Source organism: Antedon bifida, chromosome 1 (assembly GCF_963402885.1).
Source record: "Antedon bifida chromosome 1, ecAntBifi1.1, whole genome shotgun sequence".
In the NCBI taxonomy this organism is placed as follows: Eukaryota; Metazoa; Echinodermata; class Crinoidea; order Comatulida; family Antedonidae; genus Antedon; species Antedon bifida.
In genome coordinates, this window is record NC_136226.1 from 10,528,804 (window position 1) to 10,544,135 (window position 15,332).

At 31.7% G+C, this 15,332-nt stretch overlaps 4 protein-coding genes across 4 annotated transcripts in view; 1 reads left to right on the forward strand and 3 right to left on the reverse strand.

The window, feature by feature from the left end:
- Positions 1–3,676, reverse strand: part of LOC144841609 (uncharacterized) — a 98,795-nt gene extending 95,119 nt beyond the window's left edge. The window contains exon 1 of the mRNA XM_078698063.1: positions 3,665–3,676. The gene's annotated coding sequence lies outside the window, so the exon portion shown is untranslated. The remainder of the gene's footprint in view (positions 1–3,664) is intronic.
- LOC144841569 (mitochondrial coenzyme A transporter SLC25A42-like) lies at positions 755–5,351 on the reverse strand. The gene is made up of 7 exons (XM_078697984.1): positions 5,270–5,351; positions 4,367–4,530; positions 3,847–3,958; positions 3,397–3,580; positions 2,922–3,038; positions 2,265–2,416; positions 755–1,921 (listed from the first exon to the last, which is right to left on the reverse strand). The coding sequence occupies exons 2-7, from the start codon at positions 4,490–4,492 to the stop codon at positions 1,602–1,604; spliced, it is 1,011 nt and encodes a 336-aa protein (XP_078554110.1). The 5' UTR covers positions 4,493–4,530; positions 5,270–5,351; the 3' UTR covers positions 755–1,601.
- Positions 5,352–5,377: 26 nt separating this feature from the next.
- On the forward strand, positions 5,378–8,402 carry LOC144841635 (calmodulin-like protein 4). Its single transcript, XM_078698071.1, has 5 exons — positions 5,378–5,438; positions 5,732–5,762; positions 5,895–6,035; positions 6,575–6,757; positions 7,150–8,402. The coding sequence occupies exons 1-5, from the start codon at positions 5,436–5,438 to the stop codon at positions 7,260–7,262; spliced, it is 471 nt and encodes a 156-aa protein (XP_078554197.1). The 5' UTR covers positions 5,378–5,435; the 3' UTR covers positions 7,263–8,402.
- Positions 8,403–8,901: 499 nt separating this feature from the next.
- Positions 8,902–15,009, reverse strand: LOC144858690 (uncharacterized). The gene is made up of 10 exons (XM_078714820.1): positions 14,906–15,009; positions 14,189–14,416; positions 13,767–13,948; positions 13,236–13,492; positions 12,076–12,274; positions 11,413–11,671; positions 11,012–11,168; positions 10,669–10,754; positions 10,335–10,437; positions 8,902–9,901 (listed from the first exon to the last, which is right to left on the reverse strand). Exons 2-10 carry the CDS (start codon positions 14,414–14,416, stop codon positions 9,711–9,713), a joined length of 1,662 nt encoding a protein of 553 aa, XP_078570946.1. The 5' UTR covers positions 14,906–15,009; the 3' UTR covers positions 8,902–9,710.
- Positions 15,010–15,332: the final 323 nt, after the last annotated feature.

The window sequence follows — 15,332 nt, forward strand, 5'->3', positions numbered from 1 at the left end:
TTAACAAATCTTTTTTATTACACACAGTAACTCTATAATTTTTACAAATATTTTCATAATCAATTATATTCTTAAACCACAAACATTTCGTAATTTTGCACATTGTGATTATATTACAGAAACCAAAAATATTACATTTTTGGAAATATTTCTTAGTATTTTAATTTGCATTTATAATTAATCAAATACTGTAAACATTTACAGTAATTTGTTTAAACACTCTTTTTAATTAGCAAACAAACCTTTCTATTTTATTTTTCAATAATTTTCAACAGTCCACCAAGTTCATTCACAAATGTTTACATTAGGCAAATTCGATTCGGAAATCTCTGTGCTTAACAGTTTTTATTCTAATAGTAATGTTAATTAATGTATGCTTTATCTTGCTGTCATTACCTTCAAAATACTCCATTAACAAAATACTCAACGGAAAACTATACGCAATGTTAAAGTCCTAATCACATATGCCAACTGTTAATAATAACAAGTATACATTAACAGAGGGTACAGCACGTCACTGTATTTTAATTCAACATTTTTTTTTAATTCATGGGAAAATGCATTCAAGTAATTCACAGTATAATTAGCTATTTTATAATAGCATTTACAATAAAAAAATAAATAAAAAATTTGTTGTGTGCTCAGTTTATTAAAGATGTTATTTGATATAATAAAACATTAGTAATATTAATAATAAAAATGATTTTTGAGTTTACATACAAATATGTATACATAAATGTCAATTGAATTTTTTTTTTAATTCATGGGAAAATGCATGCAAGTAATTCACAGTATAATTAGCTATTTTATAATATCATTTACAATAAAAAACAATTGTTGTGCGCTCAGTTTAATAAAGATGTTATGCTATTTGATATAATAAAACATTAGTAATAATAAAAATGATTTTTGAGTTTACATATAAAAAAAATGTATACATAAATGTCAATTGCAAATATAAAGTAAATCAAAAGTTTAGTAGAAATCCTATTCACACACACACTACTAACATACGTATATATTTTGTATTACATTTATTTAAAATAATAAATCTATTTATTATATGATATTTAAAAGAAATACTGTTGATAATCAACTAAACATTAAAGATAAAACTCATCTATAATTCCCTGAGTTTATAAACGTTCCCGAAAAGTTCATAAAAATCATAAAGAATTTGAGTATAAAGCATGGGTGTTTTTGGAAGAGGGTTAAAAATTAGATTTGGACTTAATGTTGACATTTATTGGTTGAAAACGGTTCAAATTATATAAGAATAAAAATTGATTGTTTGCACCCCTCATCCTTGTATGGATAGTTTAACCATTTAATGCCAACCAGAATTAAAAACTAAACTACTACAGTTTTTATTAAAAATCTTCATTTCTAAAGGTATGGTATATAATTGTAGACAAAAAATATTGTATATATTGCATCTGGCAAAATTCTAAATTTTGTATTAATTTAAATAAACCTGGTATTCTTCCAATCAATGCTCAATGAGTTTGATTAGACCACGCTATTTGGCGGTTATTGGAACTGGCTTTTAATTAGATAGGATGGTTTTTAATTAGAGGTCTACAGGCAACTAACCTTTATTGTCAGGAGTCTTGATACAATTTTGTACTTCTGATGTAATTACTTGTTAAGTCATATACTGTAAAGCTAATACCCACTGCTATAGGTCCTTTAATCCAGTTCATACTAAGACCTTTATACAGTCCCCCAATTATACCTGCCTCCTGGACAATTACATTAGCAGTGTTTACAATACTTTCATAGCTATAGGTAGTGATTCCGGCAGTTTGCATTCGTCTACGTATTACGTCTAACGGATAAGAAGCAGATTGTCCGCAGAGACCTGCTAAAGCACCAAATAGTAACCGTTCTTGAGGGTTAGGGTCAGCACCATTATGATGATCTATAAATAAGTTAAACAAAGTTTTTTCGTTTAAACATTTAAAGACACCTTACGGGAAATATATAACACATTTGAGTTGTCTTGAGCTGTTTTGCCATGAGAAAAAATTCTGACAGCTGACAAGTAACAACTCTGCTATAAACAAAATTGAGTAAGTATACTCCACTTTGAACATGAAATTGTGTAAAGCTTAAGGCTGAGCTTATTTCAGACAATCAAACATAACTTAAATACATGTGACACTCAATTTGTATTTGTTTGTATTACTCAAAATTATGCAGAGGGATTATACCCCCGAGTGGGCTTAGACCAGAGTTAGTAAAAATAAATGTAACTAACTTACCAGAATACAGTCCTTTTAACGATTCATATGTAAAGAATGAGATTCCTCCATAAGGAATCACACCAATAATAGTAGGCGTGAAACCACGATAAAAAGTGCGAGGTCCTTCCTCTTGAAAGATTTTGATAAAAATACTTGAAAGACCTTTATACCTTTTGAAAAGAATTGAATTTGGAAATTTTACATATTAATGCTTATTAATTAAGATACAATTTAGATGGGCTTAAAAATAAATAAATTTAAATTTGCCCTATTGGAAGAAATTGTCAGATTCAGAACCATGACTTGATTGATCATATGCATACATACTCTGTACTGTATCTCCAAACTTTGCATTTTATGCCCAGTATCTTAAGCAAATTCTGTATATACAATGCCATGAATCTGTCACATGTGGAGCCTTTAATTAGTTATTGTTCAAAGGTTAGGCCTGTAACAGCCATTGACACATGCATCACATGTGACACTATAGAGAATTTGCCTATGATACTGAATAAACTAAATATACAGTACCAAGAACTGCTTATATACTGTATATACACTACACAGCTAAGAAAATAGTGTATAATAATTTATGCAAAAACTACTATTTTGATGATTTAGAAAATGAAATTAATGAATGAAATGAAACAATAAATTTTCAAATGTGACATTTACCTGGTTTTATGTGTAATTGCCATTCTTGCTCTAACCATGTCTAAAGGATAAGTAAAAGATGCAGCAGTAACTCCTGCTAAAGAGCCAGCTAGAAATCGGTATGGAGGCGATAACATTCTGAAATATGATAATAAATAAAATATATCTCACAGATTTGTACTCTGAAAAATACCTGAAAACTTGACTCTAGAATCTTAATTTAAACAACTTTTGCTCTAGCTTCATTTTATGTTTTATGTACTGCCACCAGTGGGCCTTTGGATTTTCCAGCTCAAATATAGGTATGAAACACCATTTGTGCCAAAATGCTATTTTTAAAATGAACATTAAAACATATCTAAACAAATTTGCACTGTTACACTGGTATGAGCACTATTTATAGCAGTCAAAATATACAGATATGATGTAATAACCAATTATGCAGACAGTGTTACATGTTTTGAATCTGTTTTTAATAATTTTAAAACAAACTTACGTTTCATTCTCTTTTAATAATAATTTTTTATATTGTTCATGAGATGCATATTGTATTGCTGCATACGGGATAATACGGGCCATTGTTGCAGAGTTGCCGCGCCATAATCGTAAAAATCCTTCATTTTTGTACGTCTTTATTAGAACTTTGTATGCTTCTCTAGCTGAAAATTTGAGTTCTGAAGCTGAAGAAACAATAAAAATGACAATAGAATAAAAGTATACACTTTTCTGATACAACTCAATCAATGTGACATCAAACGTAGGCCTACAGTTACAGGGAGCTGGACTTAAAAAATGCAGATTCAGTACACTGGACATTTAATAATTTAAGATTTTTTATGTTTGTTTTGTACTGTCAGGGGCTTTGTAAAAAACGCCATATAAATGAAAAAAAAAAAAAAATAATAATACATGTTGATTCCATTTTATTTATATAACAGGTTCTTACTTTGAAAAATGATTTTTGTTCTATCGAGAGGTGCTATCGTTGTCTTGGCAACAACACCAGCTAGGGCACCGGATGAAAGAGATGACAATACAGTTTTTAGATTGGAATTTTTCTGAAAAAAAAACAAAATAGTTCATAGAATACAGGAAACCAACCTAGGGTTGGACATTGACTGAATGTCCTATCTTTTGCATTTTAGAAATTGAGGACAGGGGCCTGGTGCTCCAGCTGGTCCCAACATTGGATCTGCTTATTTTCAGACTGACAGACTTACTTGTTACTTGTTTGCATAGCTATCCCCATTATTGGAGACATTTCGCCGTCATTGACATTATGTTGACATAGCACAACAATGAGAGACATTAATTTTGATGAGAATGTCATGGAACACTAATTAATTTAAAAAAAACTAAACACCTGAGACCTGTAACCCTAGGTCAAAGGGATCAAAAGTACCGAAGTAAAAATTAAGTATTCAAAGGCAGGGACTGGAAAGCACAAGAGACTTCCCTGTATTTACTTTTTTAGGTTGTTGCATTGTGTGTTTTTCCACTTCATCTTTTGAAATTGAAATATTGCATAGATGATGATGATCCTCTTGAATTGGATTTATTGGGTGACCTTTGTCATCATAACCTTCGGTCATTGTCCCTCTTCTTCAGAGGTGATGTCTAAATGCTAAACCTGTAATTTAAATAAAGTTATATTATTACACATCCAACAGAAAATTCACTATGGATAGACATGTATTAGTACATCATAATATATTATAATAGAGTGAGTGCAGCAGGTGAGTTTGGCCTGATTATATTTTATAAAATAAATGTCTGTTACTGTAGGTATTTTGCTTTTGATCATATCATTTTTTTTGTCACAGAATTGTTTTTATTGAGTACATTATCTAGGCTTAGGAAGGAGGGGATAATTTTTTAGGTAAATACTGCATGCTCTTTAGCCGCTTCTTACAAAATACCAACAATTTGAAAATGATAGATGATGATGATAAATTAAACTGACCTACTACTACTAGGCTAGGCTACCAATATAATTTATTAATATTTAATTATTATAGTTACAGGGTCGTAGGCCTAGCCTAGTACTACTAGCCTAGCTAGTATAGTAACGGGAATCCTTAGTAACTAGACTCTAGGCCTAGCCTACTACACTAGCTACTACGCCTATGGTCAGGCCATCTGCTGGCCCTCATCCCTCCCCTCCTGGCCTCTCTACTCTACTCTCTCTAGCCTAGCCTACCTAGCCTAGCTAGATAGGCCCTACTAGCTAGGCTAGGCCCTTAGATAGGCTAGGCTAGGCTAGGGGAGACTTTAGCCTAGCCTGGATACTTGCAATACATAGCAAAAACAACCCTGAAATTAAGAACACGGGCATAGTATAACGATTATTGAACTTAAATACATAATACCAGCATAAATTTGAAATCTGGAGGCGGATCGAAGGGACCGGAGCCAATTTTTTGCACCAAAAAACTTTCTTTTTGACTGTTGGTAGAGGGCGATGTTTCAAAGTTGTTTGTTTTTTTAATTTTCTTGGCTGACGACACGACAAATTATTGTTCCAAAATAGGCAAAATGGTTTGTTTAATATTTTTGTTATCGAAAATAAAATCATTATTAATTTCTGTTCCGTATTGCTATGTTTTCCCAGATACATATTTGTGTAAACGTTGCTTAATAACAATCGTTTGTTAATGTTAGTCAACTCAGGTTCTGTAGGCTGATCAATTCTTAGTGACTCACACTGTCACTACACTCTCTGAATGGGTGTGGTGACTATTCGGTTGATGTTTCGTGACGTAGACTAGGCCTAGCCTAATCATACATACAGTACTCTGTTATAACAACGTCTTATTTTCTTGTATTTACAGGCGCATGTATTTAGCCAAAGTCAGATCGATGGTAAGTTGGTGTCAAATGGTGAAACATTTTAAACTAAAAAAGGAAAAAAAATAATATTCAATTGCTTTTTTTTATAATAATAAAACTATTTTTGAATTTGATCCATGTATTTTCCCTGGTTTTTTTATGTAGAATATCGTGATTGTTTTTCACTACATGACAGTTCCAAAAAAGGTGTAATCAGAGCAGATGACTTAGCTCGAGTAATGAGGTCATTGTATACAAGTCCAACAACAACAGAAATTAGAACATATCGGAAGAAGTATGAAAAAGGTATGGATTGCTGATTAAAATAAATTAATAAATTACAAATACACTACTAATACTGAACGTAGTTTATCTTTCTGTACCAGGAAGAAAAAGAACTGAAATAATAAGTATAATAATAATTAATAAGTTCCTTTGTCACCCTTTATTTTTAAATTCAAAAGCTGCATTCTTCTTGTTCACAACAATCATTGCTAATTAGGATGTTGATGACCCAATTCCACTTTAAAGGGTCTTTGACACTTGTTTCGGCACCGGCAATTCAAATCGAACGTCAATGTTTTCATGGGCTACGCATTAACTGGCAAATAGAGCATTGTGGAAACGAAACATTGACGTTTGATTTGCCTGTACCAGACTGGAACCGTGCCAGTACAGGTGTAAAAGACCCTTTTATAGTACTTTTTAGCATAATTAGTGCTTAATCCTCACTTGTGCTGATTGCCTAATTTAAAAACATTAATGATAAACATTCTTTTTACTTTTCAATTAAAATCTAAACAGGTATTGAATAGAATTTAAAATGTCATTTATTGTTTTCTCAGAAAAGAAAATACAGTTTGATGATTTTCTTTTAATAATGGACGAACAGCAAAGGAGTGAACATTGCTCACGAGAAATCCTTGACGCATTCTACCATGCAGATGCTAAGAAACAAGGCTACATATCTGTAAAAGAATTCAAGAGAATTATGTGTACTTTTGGAGAAAAACTAAAAGAAAGAGAAGGTGCAGTATAATGTTAATATTATAAAATTAGCCTTGATGAAAAAGTAGTGTTTTCCGAAGGCTTGGCACTTTCGTTCCTGGCTGTTTTACTTTATCATCTCGATTTAGCTTTTTGCTTATTTTATTTGTGCATATCTCCATTGAGATCCAGCCATTGATACCCACAGCATTGTCATTTTTGTCAGCAACTTGCCTTGGGGTTAATGATACAAATATTGCTTTGTAAGTGATATAATCTCTGTTAGAAAAAGGTATTTGACTACTGTAAATACAAAATTCTAAATTGACAGTTTAAACAATGAGTGGTCTTTGCATCATCGATGCTCTAGTATTTCTAGTATCATTCTTTGCAAATTATTTTTTTCATAAAAGATGTATTGTTTTTTTTCTAGTGGATGCAATTTTAAGAGAATTTGGTATTGCTAAAAATGGTCAAGTTAATTACGCAGATTTTGTAAACAAGCTCCTAACTCCTATACCAGATTCAATGGCTTTACATGAATAATTGCATATTCAATGAACTTATATTGGTGATGGTTATCAGAACGTATGATACTGTAGTGTGGATGGTCAGGAAGATTTTAAACACAGAGAAAAATGCTGTTTAAACTACCATATTATTACACAAATAATTGCACAATCCTAATTTCCTCAGTTCCATTTAAGCTTGAGGACCAGTATAACTATAAATACCTTTACAAGAATAATAGCAAGAAAGTCACTCCAAAGAATGAGTTTGATACCTTGATAATAATTATAATAATTTACTCTATTATGTAAATCGAGAACTGTATGGTAAGAGAGGGGAGGGGTTGATTGGCTTTAATCAGCTGTGATATTACTCAAGAATATAGCAAGATAGTCATTCTAAAGAGTGAGTTTGATACATAGATAATAATTATAATAATTTACTGTATTATACTGTATGTTAATCCAGATCTGTATGCTGAGAAAGGGGGAGGAGTTGATAGTACATTCTGAGGTTCTTCTTAGCTCGACACAGCTTCAGTTTTCCAGAGAAAAAAAACCTGCCGCGTACAGAAATGAATCAATGTCTTTCGAAATTAAATATTTATAATACAGTACTGTACATTCCTATTATATAGCTTGTTACCTATTTTTTATTTGTATAAGATTAAATTAAAAGATTATTGTATACTTGGTGATGATGTGATCAGAAATGTTTTTTTTTAAAGTTTATTCAAATATTACTTAACAATATTTAGCAAAAAAATTTTAAAGTGTTCATTAATCAACTTAGCTTTACTCTAAACCTTGAAAAGTATCCACTTGCCTAAGCCATGTTGTCAGAGGAGTTTTCACATAAAATAAAATGGTACTTTGAATGGCTTTCAAAGAGATATTTCATTTTTAAACCATTGTTAGAACGAATAACCTAGCATTTTAATAATACCCAACTGCTATAACTGTTCTCAATATCAAAAGAACAGTTAGAGTAGATTATGAAGTAAAATTTGATACCTTGATTGACTTACCTGTATAAGGATATTAATTTTTTAGACCACACATTATTGAAAAACCCAATTTTATATTAAATTTGTTATCTTGTGGTTTGACGCTATTGTTTTTAAGCTTAGTAGAACACTAGTATAACAGATTGTAATAAAACAATATTTTAGAAAAATGTGTTGAAATTGTCTCTTGTTTACATGTTTAACTTGGCTGGACTTCTACTGTATATAGTCATGGTAAGTGTGAGTAATGTATTGTTGCTTACGCTCTCCTGTTTGTTTTGAAACAGTGGTCTTTATCATCATGGAGGAATTATTGCTTCCTCCATGGTAAGATAGAGCAGACTTCTCTATTTCACAAGCCTAGAATGTCACCCACATTCTTGGAATGTGAATGAAATCAATTTTTAAATATTTCATACGCATCCAATGCGAGTAACTCGCCAATAACAGGATGGATAAACTATTTTAATAATTTATTGTGCTTATAAACTAAGTCTCATTTGAGGCTTAGGGAGTGGAGTTGAAAAAGTTGTGAGTTCCAACCGTGGCACTTGGTCACGATTGAACACCAGACCTTTGGATTGGAAGGCAAGCATGTTAACCACCAAGCTACAGCTCCACTATGGATAGCCATATTTAGAAAAGAATTAAGTTCACCAAATCTCAGAATTAAAACCAGTTTAGACTTTTATTTCTAACAGAATAGCTACAAATAAACAATAGAACTGTATTAATATATCTTTTGAATACCCATAATATTTTCACCTGGAAGTAATATATACATAATTTAATTAATACTATACATTGCACACCTGTAGAATCACACAAACAACTATATATAAACAGTATAACGGAACAATCTTAAAATATATTATATTTGTTATATTTCTTTTTAGACGTAAATGATAATATTATCATGATAGCATACCTGAATACAAGAATAAGTGGGTGTCTAAGTCTAACATGTTGCCACAGGGATGAATTTGTTTCAATGTTAATTACAGTAAATTATAAAAACATAAAAGGTGGTAAATTAATGAATTTCTGGAAGACTAGAATAATTAAATAAAATCATATTGCAACAAAATTATACTATAATTAAGGAAAGGCATGTTCAACTTTGTTTCGGTGGTCTCATATTTTAGCTTACAGTAATATACAAAAGCTATTTTATTTGTCATTCACAGCTTCAGAATCTGTTTTGGCTAAGAGACAATTGTATTGTCTCAGCCACCCAATCATATTGCACCGCCTTTGACATAGAAGTAAAGTATAATACTAAAGACACTAAAAGTAATAAATCATATATTGTGGTGTGGTGTGTGTGTTACATCATAAAATTGTTGTAATAAACCTCTTTATACATTTTTATAGTTTTACCAAAAAAACCCATCTATTTATAAGTAACATAATATTTACAGGAATGTTTTTAAAATCAAGCTGATATTACTTTTAGTCTTTTTTGTGGATTATCTTTCTCACAATTCTGCTTGGGCCTTTGCTAAAGCCTCCATCTCAGCCTCCTGTGCCTGCATCCTATTACGGCGACTCCTTCGTTTGGCTAGTTTAGCCTGTAAGTCTTGGTCAGCCCTGGCTTTCTGCATTTCATGTGCTTTTTCAAATGATGCCATCTCAGCTTCATGCTGTTTCTTGAGATCATCAATATCACCTGAGAATTTGAATTTAATAAATTGTAAGCTTTCTGTATTGTACTTTGAAGTACCAGAAACAAACAAATGGTAAAATACTTTCTACATGAAATACAGTATATACTCAAACCCATAGGAGTTCCACAAAAAGGAAAAAAGTTGACATAAGCAACGATAGTTAGGCCATGGATTTTTGGTTGTGTGGGCCTTCTTTGAAGTCCAGAAACAAACAAATGGTAAAATACTTTCTATATGAAATACAGTATATACTCCAATCCCTAGCCAGGATTTTTATTCTGTGGTTGTGGGTGGGGGATTTAAGAGTTCCACAAAGGGGAAAAAGGTTGACATAAGCGAAGTTAGTTAGGCTTTCCGCATCTCCAGCAAAAGGAGGGTTCATTTAAACCTTCAAACCCTTCTGGCTATGGGCTTGCTACTAAATTGATTACTTACCAAATAGATCGCTTCCTGTAGGTGTACTAGCAAGTTCATTAACAGGGAGTGGTGTTGGTTGAGATTCATCCTGTGCCACGCCTGCCACAGCTAAATCAGTGTTCTAAAATTTAAAAAAATCATTTGACATACTGTGAAAGTGCTGGGCTAACAGGATTGGGTGTTAAAATGCACTGTTGATTTTATCTTCATCTATTTTATCTCAGGTGTAATAGGGCATTGGTTGGTTAGCATAGGATATTTTGTTAAGAATAAGAGCATTGAGACTTCAGTATAATACGCTATATCAAAAATAACTACATCCATTTTGTTTAAAAAGGGGAAAATAATGTACCTCTTCGTTGCCATCCAATGAGACTTTATCAGCGTCAACCATCAAGGCAACCAATTCAGGTTCATCATCTTTTTCTTCTTCCACATCTATTGTAAAAAAGCATCAAACAACATTTATTTTAAATATAATTTTTGAACTGTGTATAAATGCCATTACAAAAACTAACTTCTGAAGAATGATATCAATGTTTATAATGAATGTGTTCAGAGATAAATTAAAAATAGCTTTACACACTAATTGTATATATACACATATATTTAATGAAGATGTTCAGAGATAAATTAAAAATAGTTTTTCACACTAATTGTATATATACAAACATTTTTTTGTTTGTTATTATTACCTTGTGGTATTTCTATTGTGTTAGCTACTTCGTCTCCCATCTTTTCTCGCACTTTTTCCTTGGTCAGTTTCAGTCGTTCCAATTTTAGTTCTTGTTGTTTAGCGGCGCATTCCTTGGTTGATGTATCCAAATCATTTACAATTGTTTTGTTTACAACCTATGGGACAAAACAGAGTTAATTAAGAGTTAAATAACGATTTTGTTTCTCTTTGACTGTAGCTAAATTTGTATCAAAAACCTCATTTGCATGTATGTATGTCATGTTTTATAAGTTTTATTTTTGGTTCTTATTAGATATTGGAGATATTTCATGATAGTACATTAGTTATAGTAGCACACTATGATATGAAATGTACTTGTTCTATCTATAAATTTTATCGTAAATCATAGAAAATACATACATGATCAAACCATTGCACCAAAGCTGCGGATCTCCGCCACGTGACTGAGTAGCATGTGAGGGCGTGCTGATGTCTTTCTGTCGTTCTCATATCAGTAAATATATTAGCAATTGCGTTGTTAAGTGTTGTTACTTCTTCTGTTGTACAGTATGGGAATTTGATATTATTCAGGTATCTCTGCGCACTTGCTATGTTTTGAGAGGCTGCAACAAGATTGTTTCGTGTCTCAGCGGCAAACTGGTAGATTATTTGACCACTCCTGTAATTAATAATAACAAAAAATATTGTAATTAACAAGTTATACTTTATATCATCTTTATGTTTTAAATATTAAGCAGTTTCAATAGATTTATGATAAATACACTTTAAAAATCACTTACTGTATTTAAAAACATTGTGTACTATAATAATCAATATATTTTTTAGTATATTTTCAATAAAAATACACAGAATCATGAAAAATCATCATCAAAAAAATAACAAACACTGGAGTGTTAATTAACACAAGTCAATTTCCTCATCAAAATGATCACCTATAATAATTCGTCAAAGTGACGAATTAAATTCTAGTTTTGAAATTTAGACTTGTTTTCAATATTGGCATTATGTATTGTTTTAAAAGACAATAAAGTGTGCTCTAAAAACAGAAAATTTTGAACTTACGTTGGCGGTATCCTAGCAACATCTTGCCATCGTCTTACGGCAAATCCCAGCTGGCCACACGCATGCTGCATCAAAATCTTGGCATTAGTCCATTTATATTTAGCAACCATTACACGTTGTTTCTTCTCCAGGCTTAAGTCTAGCTCAGTTTCTAATCTATACTCTGTCTCACTGCCATATTTGCCATCAAAGATGCTCGCTGAGGAAAATAGGAAGTGACGGTGATTGTTATTGTTGTTTGAAATGAAATAATCCTTTGATATTTATTGTGACTTGCAAAAAACATTGTCACATCAATCACGACACTGCCATAATAAATTTATATACACAGAGCTATGTTTGTTTTACAGATGAACACAAATCATGTGAGAGACTCATTTTCTCCTATTTATTAAGTATGTGGAAATGAGCAATGATACATGAATTGTCTAGTGTGTGCTTTTTTATAGGATGTCAGCATTAATTAAATAGCATACAATTAAATCTGCTATAAAAACTTAATATATTGGGATGAATTCATTTAATAGCATTTTGTTCCAGTTTTAAGTCTAAAGTAGAGATTTTTAATTTTGTTACACATTTTTTAAATTTTGTTCAAAAATTCTTTAAATTTCTGATACTTCAGGGATAGTATTGATTTTTTTGATATGTGTGACTATAGGATACTTGAACTCAACCTTTTTGAATAAGATTATTTCTCATTTATAATCACGGAAATTATACAATAGTAATTGCAAATCTAAATTTGGCACAACCTTGGGTATGTTTTACCTGTTGCTAAGCAGCACATAAACAAATGCATTATTGTATTAATTTACTGCACAGGTTTGAAATACAAACTATTTATGCACATGCCACATCCTGCAGTGGTTTAGTTGTATTAAAATGCAAGTAATAACAAATAATTAGATTATATATAATTCATTATATTTTTTAATTTAATCAAATTTCTACCAAATAAAAAAAGACTTGAGGCTAAATTTCTAAGTAGTACAACCCTTCCATTGGGACACCTCTAGGGACATATTCCTGTTAAAAACAAATAAGTCGAATATATGTTTTAACACTATGGTCAACAGCTATTCAGCGGACACTTTTGCCCCAAATATGTCCCCTTAATATAACTTCTTAATGATAATAAATCTACAAACATTACTTACACAATATCGCGTCTTGCTTATCATACAACTGTTTCAACTTTGCCGTCTCAGCCTTCAACTGTTCAAGTTCTTGATGCATACTGGTGAGCTGCGTATTGGTAGACTGCAGCTGTTTTCTGTGGATCTCTTGTTTATTCAATGCCGCCATGTACTCCTCTTGTTCCTTTGCCATCTGCTGTACAAACTGCATCTGTGACATCATCTGCTTAACGCTGACATTAGTTTGAAGTGCTACAACATCTTGCTGTTCCTTCTTTCTGTGTGGGCAATAAAGTAATGTTATTAATGACATTTACTTTCTGTCATTAGATTAAAAAACGCAAGCACCAATCATTTGATTTACTACTAGTCAGACAATCTAGTTCTAAAGCTCTGTCTACACTAAACTAGCTTGGCAAGAAAAAAGTTTGATGTGCCCAAATATCACATTTCAATTAGTTTAAACTCCTATTCAGAAACAGATTAATTATCAGAATCAGAGGTAGATTTGTGGTAAAATAATTTTAAATGCAAAAAGGCAACATAACACACGTTTGACTCTCCAATTGCTGTAATTCCGTTGTCATCCGTTGCACTTGACCGTTTAATTGTTGAACCTGATATGTTTGAAGTTGATAACGTTTTGTAATATTCCGAGATTCTAATTGATTGATCTCTCGATCCAAATTGACTAATTGCTGTACTAGACTTTCGTTGAACTCAACTTCCATTGGCTGAAAAACGAAAAAAAAATGCATTATTCTCATAACTTTTATATATTAGTAGTACAGATATTTAGTTTTTTTTCCATAATACTGTTATACTTATTTATTTTATTATTATTAATAAGAAACAGTTCCAATGCAAAATGAAAAGAGTTTTAGATTATTATAACTTTTTTTTAAAAATTAAAATATTAATCAACAGAAAGTAAGATGAATTTAACTGCATTTATTAAATTTAGTGCACAGTACCTCTTCATTGTCATTACTTGCTGGAGCCTGTTGTGGAGGTGGGGCCTGTTGAGGAGGTGGGGCCTGTTGAGGGGGTGGGGCATGTTGAGGGGGTATATTTCGTTGTTGATAAGCGCCATTAACAGGTTGTTGTTGTTGCACCGGATACACAGTTGTTGTTGTTTGTGGATGCGTTGTTGTTCTTGCTGTAGCTGACTTTTCAGCTAATGATCCAGAAGCACAACCCATCTGAAATTACATAAAGGCATACAGCAATTCATTAATTTTGTGGATATCAAAATAATACTAAAATATACAAAATAAATTGTGCAGAATAAGCTATATAAAAAATAAATAATATATATAAATATAATCAATTCCAAAACATTTGTAATATCCTGTATTTAAAAAATAAGAGTATGTAAAACAAAATAGGTAGCCTAGATTTATTCAAATACTGTAGGCCTAGTTACTTTACTATGTCGAATATTTATTCTAGTAGGCCGACCTGGGTACAAAGTCCTCCCACCAACCAGTGATTGGGACCCGCAGCCTCTTCTTATTTCAGGTCACCCTCCTCTAGCAGCTCTGGTCATGGAGGAAATTCCTCCATGCTCTGGCTGGCTAGCTGGGCTGTCTCCAGTCCCTTTAAATGGAGTAATTTTGTACGCTCTTGTTTCTGGATTTCTGCCCTTTTCAATTATACACATAAATGTTTAAAACAAACAATGTTATTACCTATTCTTTTAAATTGTTGTCTTCCGATTAAAAAGTGTATATTCAATGCTTTTACAAACTATGCTCCAGTCAGTGTCGAAAAACCCGATTGAGTCTCTCCAAATCCAGCATGAGAAAATTAACATAACAATACATTACGTCACTTCTCTATAGCGACAACCCAAACAATAAACAAGCAGACCTAATAACACTGTAGTAAGTACAAATGCTTAGGTTACAACAAACAAACATTAGCGACCGATAATAATAAAGATCAATTACAGAAAAGCTTTGTCACACCATTTTATTTCAGTTAAAACATTGAGAGTGTGAAAGCTGTTTTTTTGTATTTTTATACTTTACAGCAGACCGTTCATGAATAGTTGAATGACGATGGAGTTTGATTGGAGTTTATTTGGGTCTTTAATGGATGATTTGATATAATAGT